Genomic DNA, 22842 nt, shown 5'->3' with positions numbered 1-22842 from the left:
TTACTGTTCAAAGATGTGGCACCTGTTCTGAAATTCCAGACTCTGTTCTTTACTCCTGCCTTGATTTGGACCAGGTCTTTGCTTATTTTCCACTGTCTCTTGCTCCTTTGTACGGAGCTGCCCACAGCTCTTTGGTCACTTGTTGGAGCGTGGTGTGGGCAGGACAGCATCCAGCCCCCCCTCCCCAGAGGTGTCCCTGCAGGTCCCTTCCTTTCACTCACTGCTGGTGCCAGTGGTCACTTCATTCTCAGCTGCTGCTCTCTGGCTGCTCTGCTGTGACTCCAGTGAGAACCTGTGGGCTATTTTCAGATTATGGTCTTTTAGGCCCTTGAGGTACTGTGTAACTTCTGTTCTTTTGCAGATCCTGATAGTGTTACAGGTCCTGTGAGTATCTTTCCCTCACCCACTTGCTGGGAATCGTTAGACTAACTTGTCAGCTAGTTTCTTAATGTTGTCCATTAGTCCCCCTCCCCTGCACTGAGGATTGACCCCAGGGTGCACTGAGTCATACCTCCAGCCTTTTTTTGATTTTGACCAGGTTTTGCTGTGTTGCTGAGGCCTGGAACTTGCTCAGCCTCCCAAGTTGCTAGGGTTATAGGCATGTGCGGCCCTGTCCCCGCTGACATGGCACTTTGAAAGATGGAAAACTGTAGTGTTGCCCTCCTCAGAAATCCCTTTTAAGTCTTTTTTTTTTTTTTCCATTTATAAAATGGTGGTAATCTCCTCAAGTAGTAAGCAAATAGCAGTAGTAGTTGTGATTATGTCATTGATAATGTGTGGTGGTTTTGTTTCTGTTTTATTTCGTTAGTGCTGGGGATTCTCCCAAGGCCTTACATATGCCAGGCAAGTACTGTTCCCGGAGCTACAGCCCCAGTCCAGTAATGCATATTTTGAGTCTGCTCTTTTCCTCTGTGCAGCCACTGTTAACGTATCTGTATTTAGATATTTTAAAAGTAGTTACCAAAATATCTAGCTGCATTATTGTAAAGAAAATCTTTTTAAGCCCATGAGGCTGTTAATCTTTCGGTGCTTTTTTGAGGGAATTTTGTTTGTTTTGATCCTGGGGATTGAACCCAGAGTTGCTCTACCACTGAGCTGTATACCCAGCCCATTTTATTTTTTATTTTGTGACAGGGTCTTACTAAATTCGGGAGGCTGGCCTTGAACTTGTAGTTTTCCCTCAGCCTCCCAAGTAGTTTAACATAGTATTCTTAAATATGTAAAATGTTTCCAAAATGCCAGCATTTCCTTTCTCCATTTGCCATCCTTGTAGCATCTGTATAATTATTTAATGCTTTCCTTTAGGACAGCTTACTTTTTCCTTCAGGATATTTTAAAATGGAACAAATATAGCAGATAAAGGTAAAGCCCTTGTTGTGTCACTTCCCAGGGATATAACTGCTGTTAGTTTTCCCCCCTTAATCTTGAGGGAAATAAGTTATGAAATAATTGGTTTGTTGTATTGTACTTACTTACCCCTCCCTCCCTCCCTCCCTCCCTCCCTCCCTCCCTCCCTCCCTCCTTCCTTCCTTCCTTCCTTCCTTCCTTCTTTCTTTCCCTCCCTCCCTCTCCCCACCCCTCCCTTGGCACTATACCACTGAGGTACATCCCCTTTTGAGACAGGGTCTTGCCAAGTTGCCCAGGCTGGCCTCCTGTCTTGGCCTCCTGCATCACTGGGATCCCAACATGTGCCACTGGCAAATCAACTCACTGCCTCTAAACACTGCAATGTATAATTAGTATAACTTATCCATTTTATCTGAAGTCCTTTCATGTACTGTCATCACAGTGACACCCAAAAGCAGAATACATTTTCAATAAGTATTAGTTGAGAAAATGTTCGTTTGCTTGTAAATATTCAGTTAGTGCAGTGACAACAAGGTGATAGTTTTCATTTTTTTCTCACACTGTGTTGTAAACCCTGATGGGTCCTGTATGCTACCCAAAGTCTAGCAAGTGGTGCACTGGGAGCTAGGTATGGCAACTTTGTTTTCTGACTATAGAGTTAATTTTTCTAATCATCCTTGAGTGCTCCAATGAGCTCAGGTTTTCCGTGTTTAGTTGAGATCCTTAGTTGGCCAGCTCCCTTAGTTCAAGTGAGCCAGCAGGGGTGGGAGGTAATGCCGTATCTTGAAAGGAGGAGTATGGCTTGAGTTCTGAACTTAGCTTGACCACTTTCGTGTGTGGCTAAGATAAATTAATTGTGAGCTTGTTTTCTTACTCAAAACACAGGTTTTGTGTCTTACAGTTGCCTCAGCTGTAACCACACCTCACTTGGGGTCTGTTGTCCCACCATGTATGGCGTTTTTTTCATCTCCCTGTGATTTGTCTGAGTTCCCAACAGGGGCTGTGGTCTTTCAAGTACGTTTGACTTTTTAGTTAGTTTATTATGATGTTATTCTTGTTTTATGTGATGCTTCAACATTCTAACCTAAGCTGGGGCCTTTGATTGGTTTTTAAAATAAATGGTGAACCTGAAATTGTGTTTTTGTCTTGTATTCAGTGAACTAGGATTTTTCACAGGAATCGTGCGTTGGGTGGTGGTTGGTGTTTTTTTTGCATGAACATGAATTTTGTGCCAGACATTATCAGATGATTCACATGAATATCCTCCTTAGCTCTGCGACTCTCCTCTATAGCTGTATTCCTGGTACCCCATGAGACACCTGCCGGACAGGTGTGTCCAGGAAGGGCAGCTGGGGCAGTTGGGGAGTGATGGAGCCCAGAGCAGGTTCTGGTCCTGATCTCAGGTCCTCTTCAGGTCCTCTCCAGCTCACACTGGGTGCGCTTCCTTCTTCAGTCTCCTCACGAGGTCTCCTCCCCTTAAGAGCCACCACTAGAACCTGAAGGTGTGCTGTAGGTGTAGGACAGGTCTTCTAGTCACTTCCTCAGCCTGCCCTCGTCTTCCTACTCTCTGTTCCTTGTGGCTCAGCTGGGCAGTTTTGAGATTTTCCCAATTCATAGGGTTGTCACAAGGCAAGTTATCTGTCCCTTCCTCAGGTTCAGGTTTCATTGTTGTCTTTGCCCCAGTTGTTCATATTAGAGGGTTTGTGGGTATCTGCCTCGTTCCTGTTACCTGGTCATGTGTGTTTCTTGTAAAAGCTGTCTGTGTCTCCGTTTTGTTTGAGGAGGAGTTTGCTGAGAATAATTTCTTACTAAGTGTAAAGTATATGAATTAAGAAATTAGTATTGTGCCCATGATGTGAAAAAAGCTCATGTCAAAAGAGTACTGACATCTATCCTGCTTTCGACTATTCTCATTTTATGAGCTTTTTGTTATAAGTGGGGTGCAGTGGCACACATCTGTAATCCTGCTGCTCAGAAGGCCTCCCTGGGCATCTTGGTGAGATGCTGTTTGGGGATGTAACCCAGCCATCTCCACCCCACTGCAGACAACAAAGTTTCCTAGTAGAAAAATCGCATAAGGAGAAAAGAAAATTCAAACTGTACTGTTAACTTGCTCCTTGTTTGTTCTTCACAGATTTTTTTTCTGTTCTTAAATAAGTTAAATCCTTTTGAAAATAACACAGCACCAATCTTCAACAGTTCACCTTTTCCTACTGCTGTATTTAGATATTATCTTAAAACACAAAAATTTGTTTCTATGGCTGCATAGTATTCCATTGTTTGGGGTCTTCTGTAATGTACTTTCTGTCCCTTTTAATGGTCCTTTAGGTTTTTTACAGTCTTAGACCATTCAAACAATGCTTAAGAGAGCCAAGATTCAGATTTATGGGTTTAGGGGTATGTATATTATTTGAAAGTGATTGCCTTCCATAAACATCTCAGTGTGTGCTTCTATGCAGTGTATGAAAGTTACCTCTGTACTCTCATCACTGAACGTTATTAGGCTTTTAAATGTGGAAGTCTGGTATGAGAAAGGCTTTATTTAGTTCGCTTTATTTTGTGTTGGTATCTTTCCAATTATTACAACCATTGTAATCTTTGTCTTCCTTGTTTATTAAGATATGATTTATTTATTTTTTGCTGGATTTTTAAATTGCCTGTGTCCTTTGTTTCATTGGAGATTTCAAAGTGATATTATTCTATATCTATTTTTTATCATTTATTAGTAGGAAATCATAAAAGAATGTTCATCAGTGATATTTACCATGAGGTTCAGTTTGACTAGTGTTGTAGTACTTCCACAAAATCCTGCTTAGATTTTCTTTTTCTTGTCAGCTCAGTTTCTTTGTTTTTAATTGACAGGTAAAAATTGGATGTGGAGGGGGGCTGGGGTTATGGCTCAGCAGTAGAGCCTTGCCTGGTGCCTGCGGGGCACTGGGATCCATCTTCAGCACCACATAAATAAATAAAATACAGGTATTGTGTAACTATGTATGTATGTATGTGTATCTGTCTATATATGTTGTATGTAAGTATCATGTAACAAGGCGTTTGAAATATGTGTATGTTGTGGGGGGGCTAAATCAAGCTGTTACACATATATATTGCCTCCCATACGTTGTACATGTGGGGGTCTGGGGGGGGCTGAAAGCACTCAGTCTGCTTTAACCAATTTTCAAGAAGACCTTACACAATTATTAACTATAGTCATGAGTTTTACAATAGATCTCTTTAATTGATTCCTTCCAACGACAAATATTTTTTAGATTTTTACTGATAGAAATAATAATAAAATAGTCTGAAAATAAGAACAAAAGAGCCTGGTAAAGTTATTTCTAAGTAAATTTAGGAGTAATTTGAGTTTAAGATGGTCATAAACATCAGGGTTTTTAAAAAGGATGTTCTTTGTAATGGTAAGTGGATTGAAATATTTTTGGCAAAACCCCCCCCTTTTTAAAATCACATTCCAAGACAAGTAGTTTCCTTGACCAGTAGAATAACCTTCAGATACAAAGTATGAACAAGGTATTTAATTTTGTTTATTTTTATGACTGTATTTGAAATGTCCTTGTAAATTTGTTTCTCAAAGTACAGCCTTAATATGTAAATATAACATGATATATAATATTAATATTTATAAACAAATAGGCCAGCGTAAGCTAGTCAAGATATAGGGAGAAATCTGCATTCTGCTTTTAGGTTGACTGATGAGTGGAATCACTCTGAGATCATAAAAGGTTCTAAAGTCCTGCACTCACAGAGAAGGAATAAAGATGCTACTCAAAAAAATTGACACAAGGGCTGGGGATGTGGCTCAAGCGGTAGCGCGCTCGCCTGGCATGCGTGCGGCCTGGGTTCGATCCTCAGCACCACATACAAAACAGAGATGTTGTGTCCGCCGATAACTAAAAAATAAATATTAAAAAAATTAAAAAAAAATTGACACAAGATTGTTCTCGTCTGTCTAAAAAGTAATTTGAGTAAACACATACTTGTGTCTACTTAAACCAGTAAAAACCTGACAGTAAATTGGAAGTTAAATTAATTGGAGATACACAAAATTTTTGAAATGTGGGATTTTTATTTCAGTTTTCATTTAACTTTATTTATAGCAGTGGTTCTCAACCATCTGTGACAGGATGTGGCAACAGTTTCGGTGACATGGTCCTGGCATCCTGGTATAGGCCAAGGATGCTGGTGTTAGTTAGGTTTTTGTTGGTGTGACCAAGATACCTGACCAGAGCAACTTGAGAGGAGGACAATTTTATTTTGGCTCATGATTTCAGAGGTTTGGTCCGTGGCCTGCAAGTCCATTGCTCTGGACCTCAGATGGGGTGAACCATCATGGCAGAGAGTGTGGCAGAGGAAAGCAGCTCTGCTCTTGTGGCCAGGAAGCAGAGACAGGGGGAAGGGGCCACAGGGACAGTGAACCCTTCCTGGACACACCCCCACGGACCTGCCTCCTCCAGCCACGCCCCATGTGCCTACAGTCAGCAGCCAGTTAGTCCATTCAGATGAGGATGGCCCGTGGAGGTCACAGCAGTGACAGTCCAGTCCTCTCACCTCCCAGCACTCTTGCATTGGGCCTCAAATCCACACCATAACAGTGCTGCTTGACATCTTCCATTTCTTAGGACAGCCCCAACATCAATGGATTATCAAGCCCCAAATGTCTGTAGTGCCAAGGTTGAGAGAGCCTGCTTTATAGTAAAAAAAAACAACAAAACTTTAAAAGGTGTCTTGTTGTTCTGTTCTTCACTGTGACCTGTGAAATAAAAATAGTAGTGTGATAAGGTTCATTAATAAAATGCACTTAAATCTGAAAGGTGACAAAAATAACCAAACTCTTTCCCTTGCTTTTCCAGATTTTAGTCTCTAGCCTTTCTTTCCTTTTTTAAGGACAGCATAAGTGTCCAGGACTAGGGCAGCTCGTGCCTCTCTTTTCTGAGTAGGGGGAAGTCAGCACTGCTGTCTGTAACCATCATGGGTGTATCAGCAGTTATGTGACTTGTAACTTGGTCTGTAAGGTGCACATGGGTGCCCGGCTACCAGTGAGCACAGTCCATGGCAAGTTTTAGGTTAGAGATATGTGACTACTGAAAACAAAGCTATCAATGACATGAGGGATCGGGGAAGGAAAGACTGCCACCTGCACGTATATGAGAATGGTCCTGTGAAGCTTGCTAACAGGTACCTCACGTAATTAGTTAAAAGACAAAACAGATGGCACTTTTATCCTCACTGAAAATTAAGAAAGAGAACACTTAGGATTATAGATGACAAGCCTTTTACAAGTAATTTTTATTTCTCAAAATAGATATGTTTTAGTTTCTTTTATAAATTGTTTTTAGTTGTAGATGGATGGACACAATACCTTGATTTTATGTATTTATTTTTATATGATGCTAAGGATCGAACCCAGTGCCTCACACGTGCTGGGCGAGCAAGCGCTCTGCCACTGAGCCACCACCCCAGCCCTTAAGTAGAATTTTGAAAGGTAAAGAAAACTTTGGTTCACGTGTGAGAACTCTGTTGAGTATACGTGTATTGTATAAATAACAAGATCATGGTAGAATTTAGTGGAGAGGTCTATCCCACCCACACCAGCATATTTTAATGCCCGTGTCACAGCACTCTGTTACATGTCGTACAGATGGTACAGTGGGTGGAGCACAAACCTAGCCAAGGACTGATCTGGGCTGACAGGGTGCATTACTCTTCCTCGTGTCCTTTGGTGTCTCTTTGTTCAGCATTTCTGGTTAATATACTTCTTTATATACTTCAGTGCAATTACCCACTTAGTTTTTAAAATTCTTTTTTGATTTGGGCTCGTTTTGTCTTTCTAATCTCATGCCTTGTCGTTCGTAACTTCCCTGTTGCTTGGAATTCACTGATTACCTCCCAAAGGCCCCACCTCCAGATATAACTACTATCACATTGGGGCTTAGGGCTTCAAAGTTCTGAGTGACCGACTTTCTTCCGTTTCAATTTCCACATATCCAGATTGTGTGTGTCCTTTAATTTAGCACTAGTGTTGAATTCTGGTAGCACCTTGTTCTTGCCTCAGATATTTTTCCTCCTAGGATGACTTCACGTTGTCTTTTTTTAAGACTGTATCAATGGCTCCATGCATACAATCATGTATCACTTGATGGGGGGACTATGTCTGAGAAACATGTTAATAGTTGATAGGGTCATTGTGTAAAATCTTCTCGTGCACTTAACATAGTCCTAGGTGGGAGCAGCTTAAACTCTTGGCGTGGCCTCTTTTTCCCCTTGATGTACTGGGGACTGAACCCTGGGTCTTGCATGTGGGGCAAGCACCCCATTACTGAGCTACATCTCTGGCTGTTTTATTTTAAGATTTTTGCCAAGTTGCTGAGTTTGGTTTCCAGGTTGAAATCCTTCTGCCGCAGCCTCCAGAGTTCATGAGATTAAAGATGTGTGCACCACCATGCCTGGACCTGGAAATAACTCTGAATTTCTAACTTTAGAAAATAATCAAGAATGTTGGTACCTGAATGTTGAGTGCTGTTGTTGTGTGTGTGTGTGAATATTCTGAGTAATCGACTTTCTTCCCTTTTAATTTCCGCATATCCAGATTGTGTCTGTCCTTTCATTTTAGCATTAATATGATCCCTGATCCTTTCCAGATTTTCAAAGAAGATAGTAACCTTCCCATTCTAATTTCTCTTGCTTTGCCTTTTTCTGTTTTATATTATGGATCTTCTCTTATAAGCACATTTTTTTTTTCCTGCCAAGCCAGGTTTCTTAGAGGTCATAATATGATTGATTCATCATTATATCTTCCTGTATCATGTGTTGCTATTCCTTCAAAAGAGCAGATTTGCTATCTTACTTTGAGCTGCTCTAAGAAAATGTCAGACTGGGTGCCTGAAACAAGAGATTTTTTTTTTCCTCTCACAGTTCTGTAGGCTTTGAGGCAAGATAAGGATATCGGACATGATCCAGTTGTGGAAAACCTGTCTTTTGGTCTGGTCTGTGTACACACACACACACACACACAAGTGTGTGAGCTCTCTTGATTCTTGTGATCTTTCTAGGAAGGCCCCCTGCTCATGATCTTATCTGACCCTGATTACCTCCTGAAGGCCCCACCTCCAGATACAACTACTATCACATTGGGGCTTAGGGCTTCAAAATATGAATGTGGCCAGATAATAGACCTTTAGTTTGTAACACTTGCAAAAGATTTGTGCAGTTAGTATATCTTTTTTTTTTGGTACCAGGGATTGAACTCAGAGGCACTCAACCACTGAGCCACATCCCCAGCCCTATTTTATAATTTATTTAGAGACAGGGTCTCACTGAGTTACTTAGCGCTTTCCTGTTGCTGAGGCTGGCTTTGAACTCATGATTCTCCTGTGTCAGCTTCTTGAGTCACTGCACCCAGCAGTATCTCTCTGTTATACTGATTAGACTCAGATATAGATTGCTTTATAAAGATAGGCTTTTGAAAATCCTTGAGTTTTGTAAAGTAAACATAAGTGTAGTCACAGCTGTGAAAGAGTGGGTAGGAGAGGGGCTAGGCTTTATTACTATGTGACAAGTTAGGTGCTGATGAAATCATTAAACACCTACTCTTTGACAGGTTAATTTTTATGGAAAAAACACTGGTGTCAGTTTTCTGAATAGGGGAAGTTCCTTTCTGTGTGCTATTCATCATGTAGTATTTGTGTAACTTCTGATTTTACCTTATTTACTTAAATTCTTTCATGTCTGATTAAGGTATCACTTAAGTTAACAAATATTTATTGAGCAAATACTGTATTCTAGGTACTGTGTAGGTGCTGGGGATATAATGGTGAGCATGCCAACTCAGTCCTTGCTAATATTCTTTAAAATTCTACTTTTATTCATGCATTGTAACAGGTGGGATGCATTACACCTATTTGTATATGACACAATATGACTATAGTTTGGTCAGTTTAGTTCCCCACTGTCTCCCATTCACTGCCCCCCTCACCCCCGTAGTGTTATTTTAACACTGAAGATTTATATTTCATTTAATACTTTGCTCACTACTTTTGTCAGCACTAGACTGTACCACATATGTTCACTTTGTTTTAAAAAGGAGGCCCAGGGAAAACTTTTATAAATTTAGCTCTGTAATAGTAATTTTTTTCAGTTAAACTAGGACGCCCACAAATAATTGCTATTTTTGTTATGTGTTTCTGTGTTCCTAGTTTGAGTAGGTAAATGAAAACTTTAGTGTCAGATGTGAGGTGGAACACACAGAACTTGGTTAGATGAAGATGGGGATAAAATTGAGATGGCTTTACATTTTGCCTTTGTAATTCTGCTGTGTTAATTATGTGTATAAAATTCCAGATATCCTTAAGATTTTTTAAATTTGCTCCTTTTAGATACACATGACAGTAGAGTGTATTTTGACAGATTTACCTGGAGTATGGCTTATTCTAATTAGGATCCCATTCTTATGGGTATACATGATGAGAAATTTCCCTGGTCGAGTATTCATTTATGCATGTGGGAAAGTTCTGTCTTATTCATTCTACTGTCCTTCCTATTCCCATCTCTCCTCCCTTTCCTTCCCCTTTGTTAATCATATGAACTTCTACCGCCCCTCCCATTATGTGTCAGTACCCATATGCCAGAACATTTGGCATTTGGATTTTCGGGATTGACTCACTTCACTTAGCATAATCTCCTGTTCCATCCATTTACCAGCAAATGCCATATAGTCTTAAGATTTTGACAGAATTTCAAACTTGATTAAAAAAAAAGGTTAGGTTCTTTTTTCTACTTAGACATTTTAAAGCCTCAGTAAATATTCCTAACCAAGTGTGCATTTTTGTCCATATTTTAATGTGTAATTCAAATCTTTCAAACATCAATAGTGTCGAGGAAATATAGGTGAGTACATTTTTTAAACATAGTGCAAAGTTACATAATGGATGCTGACTTAGATATAATGAAGACAGTATATGAACAGATCTTTGAAGGTTTAGGGGAAGCACATATTTAAATTTAATGAACAGTTAGTAACTTCGAAAAGATTTATTTGATCTTATAGACTTGCAAGTAGGTCTGTTTTAAATGATGGCATGTTTCAAGTAAGGAAAAAATTTATGAAACATTTTAACATATTGCTTTTGTATTTAGTTGGTATAATTTGACTTTTTTCCCCTATCCACAGTGGTATAATGGCCCAGATTTTAGTTTTTTGGAGTTTGGAAATTTGGGATATTTGCATAGACTTCACCAGTTGAGCATCTTTAATTTGAAAATCCAAAATCTGAAATGCTCTTAAATCCAAAATTTTGGGGGCACTGACATGATACTCAAAAAAATTTGATTTGTGTGTTCTCTGAAAAGACTTGAGGATTTATGGATAAAATTATATCCCTATTTTATGACTGTTAGATTTTTCTTTTAAAAAACTTGGAATGGAATAGTACAGAAACTTTAAATTATGGATTCAAATGTACAGAAAGCAGTTTTTCTACATCCCTGATTCCCAAGCCCCTATGCTGAACTTTGGTATGATGAAGCACAGAGTATTGAAAAAAAAATACAGTAGGATATTTTAAATAAGGTACTTAATGTAAAGTAATTTGAATAATACAGTATTTCATAAAGGAAGATATGACAGTTCCTATATTTATGTTCAATGAGTGAAAGAAAAAATGGAAGTAGGCATTTGGTAAGTTGCTTTCTGAAACCTTTCAGGAAAAAACTAGAGAATACTTGAGATCTTTGTGTTTAAAGAATTTGGATTTTTCAGATATGATATATTTGTAAAAGAAATGCCAATAGCCTCTTAAAAGTATGGTTTAGATCCCGTTGCTTTTTTTAGTCTTAAGTCTGAATAGTTTTAATATTGAGTTTTAAAGTTTCACTATTAGTAACTTAATTTTTCCTCATTTTGTAATTTCATGGACTTTAAGCAATTGCATTTTATTCTTTTAAATGAATAAAAGGTAGAAAGCTTTCATTAGGAGCAAAAAAGCTTTTAGACAAGATTAGCTGAAATGAATAGCCTTCATAGTAGAAACTTAAATTCATAAATCTATACATTTATAAATTTGGATCTAATTTCTCATGTAGGAAAGTTGAGTTTGGGTTCTGATGCAGGAGCATTTGTGTATTTTGAAGATCTAGGATACTTATGTTGGATAAAGCTAAAATTCCTCAAAGTGCAATTAAGGGAAACATTTTAATAAAGAAAATGGTATTAAAGTTTATTTTATTGTGTGTGTAACAACATAGAGTACTTTTTACATTTTGGCAGATATACTAACTGAACCAAACTTTTAAAAGTCAAATTCTCTAAGTACCCTGGTGGACCTTTCCCTGTTCTGCTTGGCTAGTGCTTAAATGGTTCTTTGGGAACATCCATTCTCACTTAAATTGCTAAGTCTCACAGCATTTTAATTATTAAAATACAACAAATAAACTGTTAAAAATTGTAATTTGGAAATCTGAAAGATATTTCCCCCTGCTTCTTAGATTTCTGGTTAAGCTGAAGCAGTCAAGATTTAATCCCCAAAGACTATTTAGCTTTTTGAAGATTTCTCATTAATTTTAAACTTTTTTGCTTCCAAGCAACACAACTGATCTTGTTTCACTTAAGCCCAGAAGAGTATGAGAAAAGAAGTGGTATTCATTGGAGAGCTATCAAAGCAGTGCTTTCCAGGCTTGAGCTTTCCCACCTGGCCAGGACAGGAGAGGGAGGAGGCCTAGCTGTAGTGGTCAGACTTGTTCTTCAGGTTGCTGCCAAGGCCCAGTGTGCTTCATTACTTTTCAGTCCCAGCTTCTCTCCATATTTCACATTTCTGATGTTGAGTGCCTGATTGGCTTATCCTGGGGTCATTCCAGTTTTTCCAGGGGGCAGGTGAGATGGACAGAGCAATAGCAGTCTCCTTAGGCCCATTCCTGTGTTGTAGGTTCTTTCTAGGAAAGTGGGAATAATGGAGCAGGAAACCAGCTCATTAGTATGGATCAGTGTTTTTGTTACAGAGGCAGTACCCTCCCCCCAAAGTTCACTTTGCCTGCATAATATTTAGCCTCATGGAGTTTGATCTTATAAGGGGGAAAAACAAAAAACAAAACAGTGATTCTGGTCTGGAGCAGAATATAATAGTTGCTGTAAGGAAGTTGTAAACTGTTTTGGGAGCAATAAAGTGAGAAGTAGATTTCTGCCAAGGAAGGTTGGTAGCTTCATGATCCTGGGAGGCATTTTAGCCCAGTCTGGGCAGAGGAAACATGGAGCAAAGGAGTAGTCAGGAAAAAGTGCAGGGCTGTAGAGGTAGATTTAGGGGAGATCAGAATGTACGTTACTAATAGATAGAATTCTGGATTTAGGAAGACCTTGGGAGTTATTGAAGGATTTCTGAAGAGAGAAACCAGAGCTTTGCCCTTGAGGAAGTATAATTGAGGGGAGTTGGGGAAATCACTTAGGAGGCTGTTAGGTTATTTAAAGTTAGAAGAAATGAGAACTTGCAGTAGGGCATTGTGAGTGGTAATGGGTGTGCAAATTCAGACAGCAATGGATGTGGTCCTGTAGATATTATCTGTTCACTGCTCTGGTGCCCTGGGGTTTTGTGAAAGTTTTGTAAATGGATTCCAGCCTTGCAGTTTTACTTGCCCTTTCTAGTCTGAATCTATGCTGTTAACAGTGGCCTTGCAACAATGTAAATATTATGTTATTCCCATGATTAAACTTTTTCTGCACCCGCTTCCTTTACATAGGTTATATAGTTCAAGATCCTTGTGAAATTTAAGGGGTAGAGTTATGTGGTATGTCTCTACTAAAGTTGCTCTTCTCCCCCTTGCTCCCTATGTTTTTCTGCTCACCTAAACACAATTCTGTTCCTCATCATAATGACTTCGTATATATTGTTTTCCTCTTTCTGGAACCAAAGACCTTTGTATTTATCATCATCTTTTCTCTCTCTCTCTCTCCTGGGTATTGAACCCAGGGCGCTCAACCACTGAGTCATATCCCTAACCCCTTTTAAAATTTTTTATTTTGAGATAGGGTCTTGCTGAGTTGCTATGGTTGGCTTTGAACCTGTGATCCTCCTGCCTCAGCTTCTCGAGCTGCTGAGATCACAAGTTTGCATCACCGCACCTGGCTTTTGTGCTCATCTTTTAAGGTATATGCTAAAGACCATCTGTTTTAGAAGACTTTCCTTTATTCTGAGTTAGGTGTGACTTAATGCATCATAGAAGTTAGTAATTACTTCTGTTATACACATTTTGCTGTGGTGTTATTTTTGTTTAGATTGTGAGCTCCATGAAGGCATCTAGACTTCTTCATATGTTTTCACATCATTGACAGCTTGCAGATGCATATTTTGCATTGACCTTTGTTTGGCTTATGCTTTTAAGATGTTATATATTGGGCTGGGGATATAGCTCAGTTGGTTGAGTGCTTGTGATTCTGGTCTGGAGCAGAATATAATAGTTGCTGTAAGGAAGTTGTAAACTGTTTTGGGAGCAATAAATTGAGAAGTAGATTTCTGCCAAGGAAATGTACAAAGCCCTGAGTTCAAACCCCAGGACTACCAAAAAAAAAAAGAAAGAAAGAAAAAAAAAAGATGTCATGTAGTAAGAAGGCAGATTCTGATTCCAAAATGCCTTGATGTTGATTGAATTCCTGGTTCTGCCACTCACAAGTTGTGCAGTTATGGGCCGGTTATTTAAGACAGAGTTTCCAAGATGGGGTTAATGCTACCAGCTAACTCATAGATGGGTGAGAATTGAATTAATATGTTTAAAGTGCTTAGAAAATTGCCACACATTTGTGATAAGTGTTTGCTATTATATTATGCATTGCAACTAAAGAACAAGTGTATACCCCGGGTTATTAATTAAAATAGTTTTACTTATAATACTTTCCAACTCTGCTTGGAAAGTGTCATTTTTTTCTATGTGATTTTCCCCCCTTGTTATATGTGGGTTGTGAACATTATTCACACAAAGTAGGCTTTTGTGTAATCATTTACCCATAATTAATTGAGCACTAAGTAATTATTGGGCACTTATTTTTTGCCAGACTTTTTTCGTGGAACTTGTTATACATATATTGGTGAATAAATGTGCAGGCAATAGAAAATATAATAAATACATTACCTATTAGTAGGTTGTTCAGACGGTGTAAAAACAAGAAAACAGGTAAGGAGAATGAGAGTCGAGCATAGAGGTAGTTGCAGTTTTAAACAAGGTGGTTAGGGCAAGCCTTATTGAGAAGGTTCCATTTGAATGAACAAGATTCAGGAAATACGGGAATTGGCCATGTGTATATAAAAATAACATACTAAGATAGAGGAATCTTCCAGCACAAGTAAGAGTGTGCTCAGCCTTTTCACAGCCTAAGAAGAGGGCCACTGTGGCTGGAGTAGACCGACAGAGGAGGCGATAAAGGGTGACAGATTGTGTAGAGAACACTGTGGACCATTGTAAGGACTTTGACCTTTGCTCTGAGTGAAATCCAGAGCTATTGCGAATTTTTGAGCAACAACCTTACCAAAATGAAGTTTTGAAATAATTGTTCTGTGATGGTACTGAAAATGTTTTAGGTAAAGTAAGCCAGACATGGGTCATTTTATTTTTTCTTCTGATTTTCTTTTTTTCATATTGGGTATTAGACCCAGGGCCTTGTGCATGCTAAGCATTTGCTCTACCACTAAACTGCACCCAGTGCTATGCAGGTGTTATTTGAATTCAGATTAAGGGATGAGAGATGTTTGCATTAAGTGGTAGCAGGAGGTAGTAAGAATTAGTCACATTCTTCATATATTTTGAAGGCACACCTGATAGGATTTCCTGACAGGGTGAGGTATGTGAGAGAAAGAAAGGAGTAGTGACTCAGGAGTTTGCCTAAGCAACCAGAAGAGTGGCATTTCATCACACCTGAGAGGGGCATACCTGTGAGAGGAGCAATTTGTGGGAACAGTCAGGAGTTGTTTTGGACACGTTGAGTATTAGTTGGCCAAGTGGAGACATGGAGTGAGTAGTTGAAGATATGAGTCTGGGGATATGGATAGTATTAAAAACCTCCATACTCACTGAGATCACCAAATATAGATAGATAGAGCTTTTAAATGCTGCAGCATTAAACATTTGGGGAAAACAGAAAAGCAAGCAGAAAAGATTCAGGAGATTAAAGAAAACCCAGGAGAGTAATGAGCAGCAATCCTTCAACTGTATATAATTAACTAGAGCCACTTGCTGTACAAGAACTGACCATCAATTGTAGAGCAATATAGAGGTCGTTGGTGACCTGGATCGAGCAGATTAGGGTTAGCAATGGGGCTGAAAGCTTGGTTGGAGTGGATTTGAGAGGTACTGGGAGGGGGAGCTCTTTACAGACATTTTATTACAGAGGAAATTTTATTTTTATGAAAACTAGGAGGGAAGAAGGAGTAAAGAAATTTTAAGGTGGGAAAAATAGCAATATTATACGATGGGAGTGATCTGTAGAAAGTTGATGTAGATGTTTACAGGAGAAGGTGGAGGACAGCTTAAGTGACAGCTCTTGAGCAGGGGAACAAATGGAGAACCTGGTATGTAGATAAATGGAAGCCTTGGGTAGGTTCTTGTGTGATAACAGGTGAATCCAGATGTGTGCATGTGCGTGCTGCAGTTTTCCCCTGAATTCTTTTGATTTGTTGAATCCACAGGTGTGAAGCCTTTGGATATTTTCTCTTGTCATTATTATTTTTTTTTTCTGTTAACCACCTACAGTTTAATCACTATCTTTTCCAAAGAACAATCTATTCTTCTCTACTTTCTGATTTAGAACATACTGTTAAAACCCTCTCACTTCATTGCTCTGCCATGGAATACTATTCAGCCAGAAAAAGAAGGAACTAGCTTAGGTAATGGTGAATAAATTCAAGGTATATTGTTAAATACAGAACCATAAGCATCAGATACTATCTTGTCATTATTTTCTAAAGAGTGCAGTATAACAGTGATTTACATATCCTTTGCATTGTATCAGTTAGTATAAGTAATCTAGAGGTGATTGAAACCATACAGGAGATGTTTGTAGGTTACATGCAAATATATAAGAGCCATGAGCATTGGAGGATTTTGGGGGGGTGGGGAGTAGTACAGGGATTGAACTTGGGGGGCACTTGACCACTGAGCCACATCCCCAGACCTGTTTTGTATTTTATTTAGAGACAGGGTCTCACTGAGTTCCCGAGGCTGGCTTTGATCTTGTGATCCTCATAACAGGTGTGTGCCATTGTGCCTGGCCTTACATTGAAGGATTTTGATATCATGGGGGTAGAACCTAGTCCCCTTTAAGTTCAGGGAATAAAATATTATGTGATACAATATGATAGTGTAGGAGGAAACTTCTCTTGTTTGGGTCTCTCCTTGTAAATGTTTTTTTGAGCTCATTTGTGTTTTCAAATTATTATTTTAAAACAATGTCAGAATTTTGTGCAGGCAATTCTCTTTTATTTTTGCTTTTTTGCCAATCTTATTTAAACCAGTGATCAGATTAAATTTTTGAAATTTGCTCGCCTCAGCCATAATTTTAGTCTGAATTCTCTGATGTTGTATGTCTCCTAATTCAAATCTCTTCCTTTTAGAGATTATTTTATAAGTCTTGTCACCTTTCATGAGTGATCAGCTCCTGCAGATTTCTCTTTTTTCACTCAATCTCCTATTCCCTTTCCTTGTTTACAGATGGTGCAGTATTCACTATACTTTGGAATATTAACTGGTAGTAGGACTTTTCCTGGTCTCCTGCTTGCTCTCACTTTAGCCTCCCTTCAGTTCTGTGTGGAATGCAGTTGGGCTGATTGCAGAGATTTACTTACTTGTCTTGGCTGTTTAATTTTGAGGTGGTGGTGGGGCTTGAACCCAGGTGCTTCTTCAGGTTAGGTAGGTGCTATGCCACTGCACTACATTCCCAGCCCAGAAAATAATCTTAATAGATTGAAATAGTCTAGAGTCAGTAAATTAATGTTGTGGCCACTGGCCACCACAGTGTAGAATCAGCTGGGGGAAGAAAAGATAGATCCGTCTGTCCTGGAGCCTTTGAAAAATATCTTAATCTTTTAATTGTTAGGGAAACATTTTAATATAGACTTATGAGTTCCTGTGGAGAAGAAAAGAAGAGCTCGGTATGGTGTTCAGCAGGAAGATATATTTATTAGTTAGGAGTTTTGCTTTCCTAGAAGAGAAAAAACAAAAAAGGAGAAAATTGAGGGAAAAAGAAAAAAAGGAGGCAAAGGGAGGGATTTCTTGAAAAGTTAATGAGTTTCAGTAAATTCTTGAGGTATTTCAGCAAAGTAGATTTAAGTTGTGAATATGTGTTTTATTTAGGAAAAATATTTTATATAGAGAAATTGATTAGAAGTTGAAAATCTCATAAGTATCTGTTTAGAATAATTTCGTTTTCATATTGAAAACTAAGATTTGTTTTCTCTTTTCCTCTACTGAGTACATTATTAAGAAAATCATTTTTATTAGCAAATTTTTAGTTGATTGCCTCGTGACCTGTTTTCCTAAATTCTATATACTTTTTAGGGAAGCATTTTCTGTTTTTGTTTTCATCAAATAGTTGTACTCCAACAACAAAAAAAAATGGGTCCTCGAGTTCTAGAGGCTCTTTTAAAAATTGGCATATAGCATAGTATCACATTAATTGTGTCTTTCGATCTAACTTTAATACTTGTGAAAGTTTAAATACAATGTGTACATAATTTGTCAGTTTATGGGACTTAATTCCTGTCTCATGACTTAGTATCATAGTCTTTGAAGCCCCTCATAATTTTCCTTCTTATCTGGCTATCCTATTAATGTGTGTTTTCTTGGATACCATGATTATTAAACCAAATGAATAGGGGAGGAAAGGAATCCTTGTGTATAAGGTAATCTGAATTCATAAAATTATAAATTTTGTGATTATAAATTTTATAATTATAAATTAGTGGGTAGTTATTAACCTATTTTGTCCCTTGGTCCCAGGTGTGAAGCACTTATAAAAACAAATATTGTATGTAATTTGTTAGTATAATAATTATGATATAATAATATAAATAAAATGTGTAAAGTCTAGATTATGGTCTCCAGCCTGTTTTTATGTACACTGGTGTTGATTTCATTGAAATATTCACATAATTTGACAACTTGGGATTTCATGTGTTAAACTGTAAAGAAAAGCTGGGCCTTGTTCGCACACACTTGTAATACCAGTACCTTGGAAGACTGAGGCAAGGATCTTGCAATTTAGTGAGGCCCAGTCTCAATAAAATGGGCTAGGTGTTTAAGTACCCTTGAGTCCAATCCCTGTTCTCCACCTGCCCCCCCCCCCCCAAAAAAAAAGAAAAACCTTCAAAGAAAGAGAAAAAATTTTAACTTGAAATGTGAAGTATAAGGCTTATTTCAGTTTTACATTTTTTGGTATTAGTTAAATTAATATGGGAAATCTTATACAATTTTTAGATAAATTTTAGAAAGCATTTGGAGATATATATGAATGTATGTATGTATGTTTGTTTTTGGTGGTAGTGGTGGGGATGGAACCCAAGGCCTCACATGTGTTAGGCAAGCACTATTTTGGTAAGCTACATCTTCCCCAGACCCATCTTTTAAATTTTATTTTGAAGCAGTCTTGCTAAGTTGCTCAAGCTGCCCTTGAACTTGGTATGCTCCTGCCTGAGCTTCTGAGTAGCTGGGGTTATAGGCCTGCACCACTATACTTGGCCATTTCTCCTTGTTTAACCTCAAATTTCCCTTCCCTTTTTAAACTTCATTCCCCATTTGAAAACAAATTAGAGAAAGGAGGAACAAAGTTTTCATACAGGTAGCTTCTAATGATCTTCTTCACCAGGCTCTTTTATAATTGTGGTAACATTTACATACCATATAATTTGTTCACTTACTAGAGTGAGCTTGTTAGATCACATGTCAGCTCACCCATACCTGGAACTGCCCAGGTATGTTCCAAAGCAGTGCCACATCCCCAACAACAATGTATGACATTCCAGTTTCTTCACTTTATCACGAAAACATGTGTTCATCTCTTGTTATAGCCCCTCTGGGGGTTGTAATTGGTATCTCATTGTACAGTGTTTATGATTTGCATTGCATCCTAATAGATAACAGTGCTGAATATCTTTTCATATGCTTCATACATAACTACTTTAGAGAAATGCCTAATCAATTTTTTGCCTGTTTCAAGACTTTTATTGTAAACATACATACCATAAATTTTATTGATGTAACCACAGTGTTGTTTTGCCATCCATACCAGCCATTTCCACAATGTTTTCATCCACCCAAACAGAAACTGGTCCATTGTTCTCATGCTTTTGGTGCTACTTTTACGTCAACACTTATTGCTTTTAGAAGATTTGGGGAATATATCAGGAACTTTCCAAGCTCATGGTGAAGAATAAAAATTTCCCAGACTTTTAATTTCCCAGACTTTGAGTTTCTGGCTTAGAAATTTAAGTTTTATTGTTCACAATGAATCTTGTCAGTTTCTCTTGAAATGGCAAGCTCACTTCAGTCGGTGCTTTTTGAGAAATCCATAGACACATCCTGATTTGAAGAAGCACTGGCTTTGTGGTAGTTCTTCCATGTAGAAATGGCCTTCTGTGAAAAAGAGCAGGTAGCTTAGATGGTCCTCTTGTACAGGGTTGTTTCCCAAGACCTCCATGCAACTTTGGTAGGTAGTGTGCACATATGCACTGTGTGTGCATTTATGATTTTGATGCATAGAAAAGATGTGTATTCAATGAAATTAGTTTTTCTTTGTTACGTTTTTAAATGAAACCCCTTTTTCCCCCCTTAATTAACACTATGAGGACTGGGGATACGGCTCAGTTGATAGAGTGCTTGCCTTGCATGCACAAGGCCCTGGGTTCAATCCCCAGCACCACACACACATAATAATAATAATAATAATAATAATAATAATAATAATAATAATAATAATTAACACAATGAATTTGTGGTAAAGAGTACAATGAGTACTACCACTAGTTCAGTCTTGTTCCCTGTCTTGGTTGATGCTAAATTGCCATCACCTTTACCCCCACCCTTTCTTGGCACCATCAGCACAGATGTCAACCTACTCCTCCGTCTATACCCAAAGGTCACAGCCACATCAGTGTTTATAGCAGCCCAATTTACAATAGCTAAACCTAGATTGTCCATCAATAGATGAATGGGTAGAGAAACTGTAGTATATATACACAATGGAATATTACTCAGCATTAAAAGAATAAAAGTATGACATTTTCAGCCAGGTGGATGGGGTTAAGAATATTATGCTAAGTGAAATAAGCCAATCCCTAAAAAACAAAGGCCAGTGTTCTCTCTGATATGTGGATGCTGATGCATAATGGTGGGGGCAGATGGGAAGAATGGGGGAACTTTGGGTTGGGCAAAGGGGAGGGGAGGGGAAATGGGACTAGGAAAGATGGTGGAATGAGAGGGACATCATTATCCTACGTGTATGTATGACTTGTACATCACGGTGTAACTGTACATCGTGTACAGCCAGAGAAATGAGAAGCTGTGCTCCGTTCGTGTACAGTGATTTACAGTGCATTCTGCTGTCATGGGTAACCAGTTGGAACAGTAAAAAGAACTGGGGAAAAATACATAGTGGGAAAGCAACTCTTTTTCTTAACAGCTGTAGTGTTGATTTCTTGGACCACATTTTGGAAACTGCTGTCCTAGTGTTTGTTGGGGTGCTGGATGGGACAGAAGTGTCATAGGTTAGCAGCATTGCCGTTACTTCTGTGTAATCAGTGTAAGAAATGGATCTGCTGATGGTGGTGCTGTCTGCTTGGGGAAATAGGGACACCCCTGACTTGGCATCCCCTGGGATTTAGGTATTCATACAGGAGTCACCATAAAACTCCCTCTTTTATTAGTATTGAAGTTTGAGGGGGGAAAAGAATTAAAAAGTGCTTATGTTAATTCTATATATTAACAATAAAAAATCAATATAGGTAATAATGTATTTTTACTAAGTCACACTGAGTGAGTGGATATCAATGATGTAAACATATATCATGGCAAATGAGCCTGAAAGTATTCACTACAAAGAAATGAAAAAATAAAACTTGTTATTTAACAGTTTAAAGACTAGAAACCTTAATAGTCCATGGGAGCATTATTGTTGGATGCTGTGAGATTATGGTATAAATTACTTTCTGACCTGTCTTAAGTGGAGTAGTTGTACCTCCCTGCTTGCTTTTGTTTTGGGAGAGTCAAAATCAAACTTCAAATACTCAAAAAACCTAACACCCTGTTGGCTTTCTTCCAGAGTTAGTGCATTTCAAAATTCTTACACGGATTTTGGTTTTGTTTGGTCAGAGGAGTTGGGGAATTGTGTAGAATAGGATATGAGCTTGTGAGCATGTTGATCATGCTTGATGCATGCTTTTGAGCAAAGTCATTCCCAGTAATACTTTCATTTGAATTTCATTCAGTTAGTGTATTCTGGGTTTATGCTTTGCACTCCAAGAATTTTGAAGTTACATGGTGTTATATATTTTGTTTCCTGTTTTGCTTATAGGATTCAATGGTCTCAATTTAAAGGCTATTTTATTTTCAAACTGGAGAAAGTGATGGATGATTTCAGAACTTCAGCTCCTGAACCAAGAGGTCCTCCTAATCCTAATGTCGAATATATTCCCTTTGATGAAATGAAGGAAAGAATTCTGAAAATTGTCACTGGATTTAATGGGTATGCACTTAATATTATTTTAAAGGTTTCATTTTTAGCAGGACTTAATTTTTTTTCTTCTAGTTTTGATATGTCATAATTTTATAATTGATTATATATTAGAATTCTATGTCTCTAGCAACTGATAGTAAGCAGTTGGAGATTTTTAGCTTACAGGTACTGAAAATGCTTACAGCCTTAAAGTATTTTTTAACCAATTTTTAAATGAATATTAGTTAATTAGGTATAACACAATGGAAATATTTATTTATCAGGAAATGGTTTCATGTTTTTTTCTTTACCATAGTATATTTGGAATTAAAAGTCTGTATACATAGTACAGAACTTGTGTATCATTAAGAGAAGCCACATTTTTTAAAAATGAAAAATACCAATTTATAAAGTTATTCTACTTATCAGTTTTTATTTGGTAATTTTTGAGTCCTTTCTCTTTCCTAGCAAGTAATCATTTTTAGTCTTTTGTAAAACATTAAAAACCCTGACAACACAGGCACTAACTAAAATAAAGGTGATCTTTTTAAAAATAATGCTGAGTCTCATATTCTGTCATTTTAAATTCTTTCCTTTTAGAACTTCATAGTTTCAGGTTTTCCTTTATTGAGGGGAGGAAGTGTATGTTAATTTGAATTGTGCTGTATTTTGTCTGATGTGAACAAGGTGGAGTGTGGAATGACAATACTAAGTGTAATAAATTGTATTTCTGCTAACCATTAAATGATTTAGAGGTAGGTTTTATTTGAATGGTTTTGATTGTAATTTTAGATAACATAAATAGC

The 22842-nt window shown here is 38.0% G+C and overlaps 1 protein-coding gene across 3 annotated transcripts in view; it reads left to right on the top strand.

The window, feature by feature from the left end:
* Positions 1 to 22842, top strand: part of Ppp4r2 (protein phosphatase 4 regulatory subunit 2) — a 46450-nt gene that overhangs the window by 6677 nt on the left and 16931 nt on the right. For all 3 annotated transcript variants that reach the window (XM_046425458.2, XM_058573019.1, XM_046425457.1), the window contains one exon: positions 21896 to 22066. In XM_046425458.2, the coding sequence (XP_046281414.1) occupies positions 21896 to 22066 (171 nt within the window). The remainder of the gene's footprint in view (positions 1 to 21895; positions 22067 to 22842) is intronic.

The sequence above is a fragment of the Marmota monax genome, unplaced genomic scaffold, assembly GCF_021218885.2.
Source record: "Marmota monax isolate L192 unplaced genomic scaffold, Marmota_monax_Labrador192_F-V1.1 WCK01_AAM20220418_F8-fsc00028, whole genome shotgun sequence".
Taxonomy (NCBI): domain Eukaryota; kingdom Metazoa; phylum Chordata; class Mammalia; order Rodentia; family Sciuridae; genus Marmota; species Marmota monax.
The sequence above is the reverse complement of the archived record's forward strand: the minus strand, read 5'-3'. Positions and strand labels throughout refer to the sequence as shown.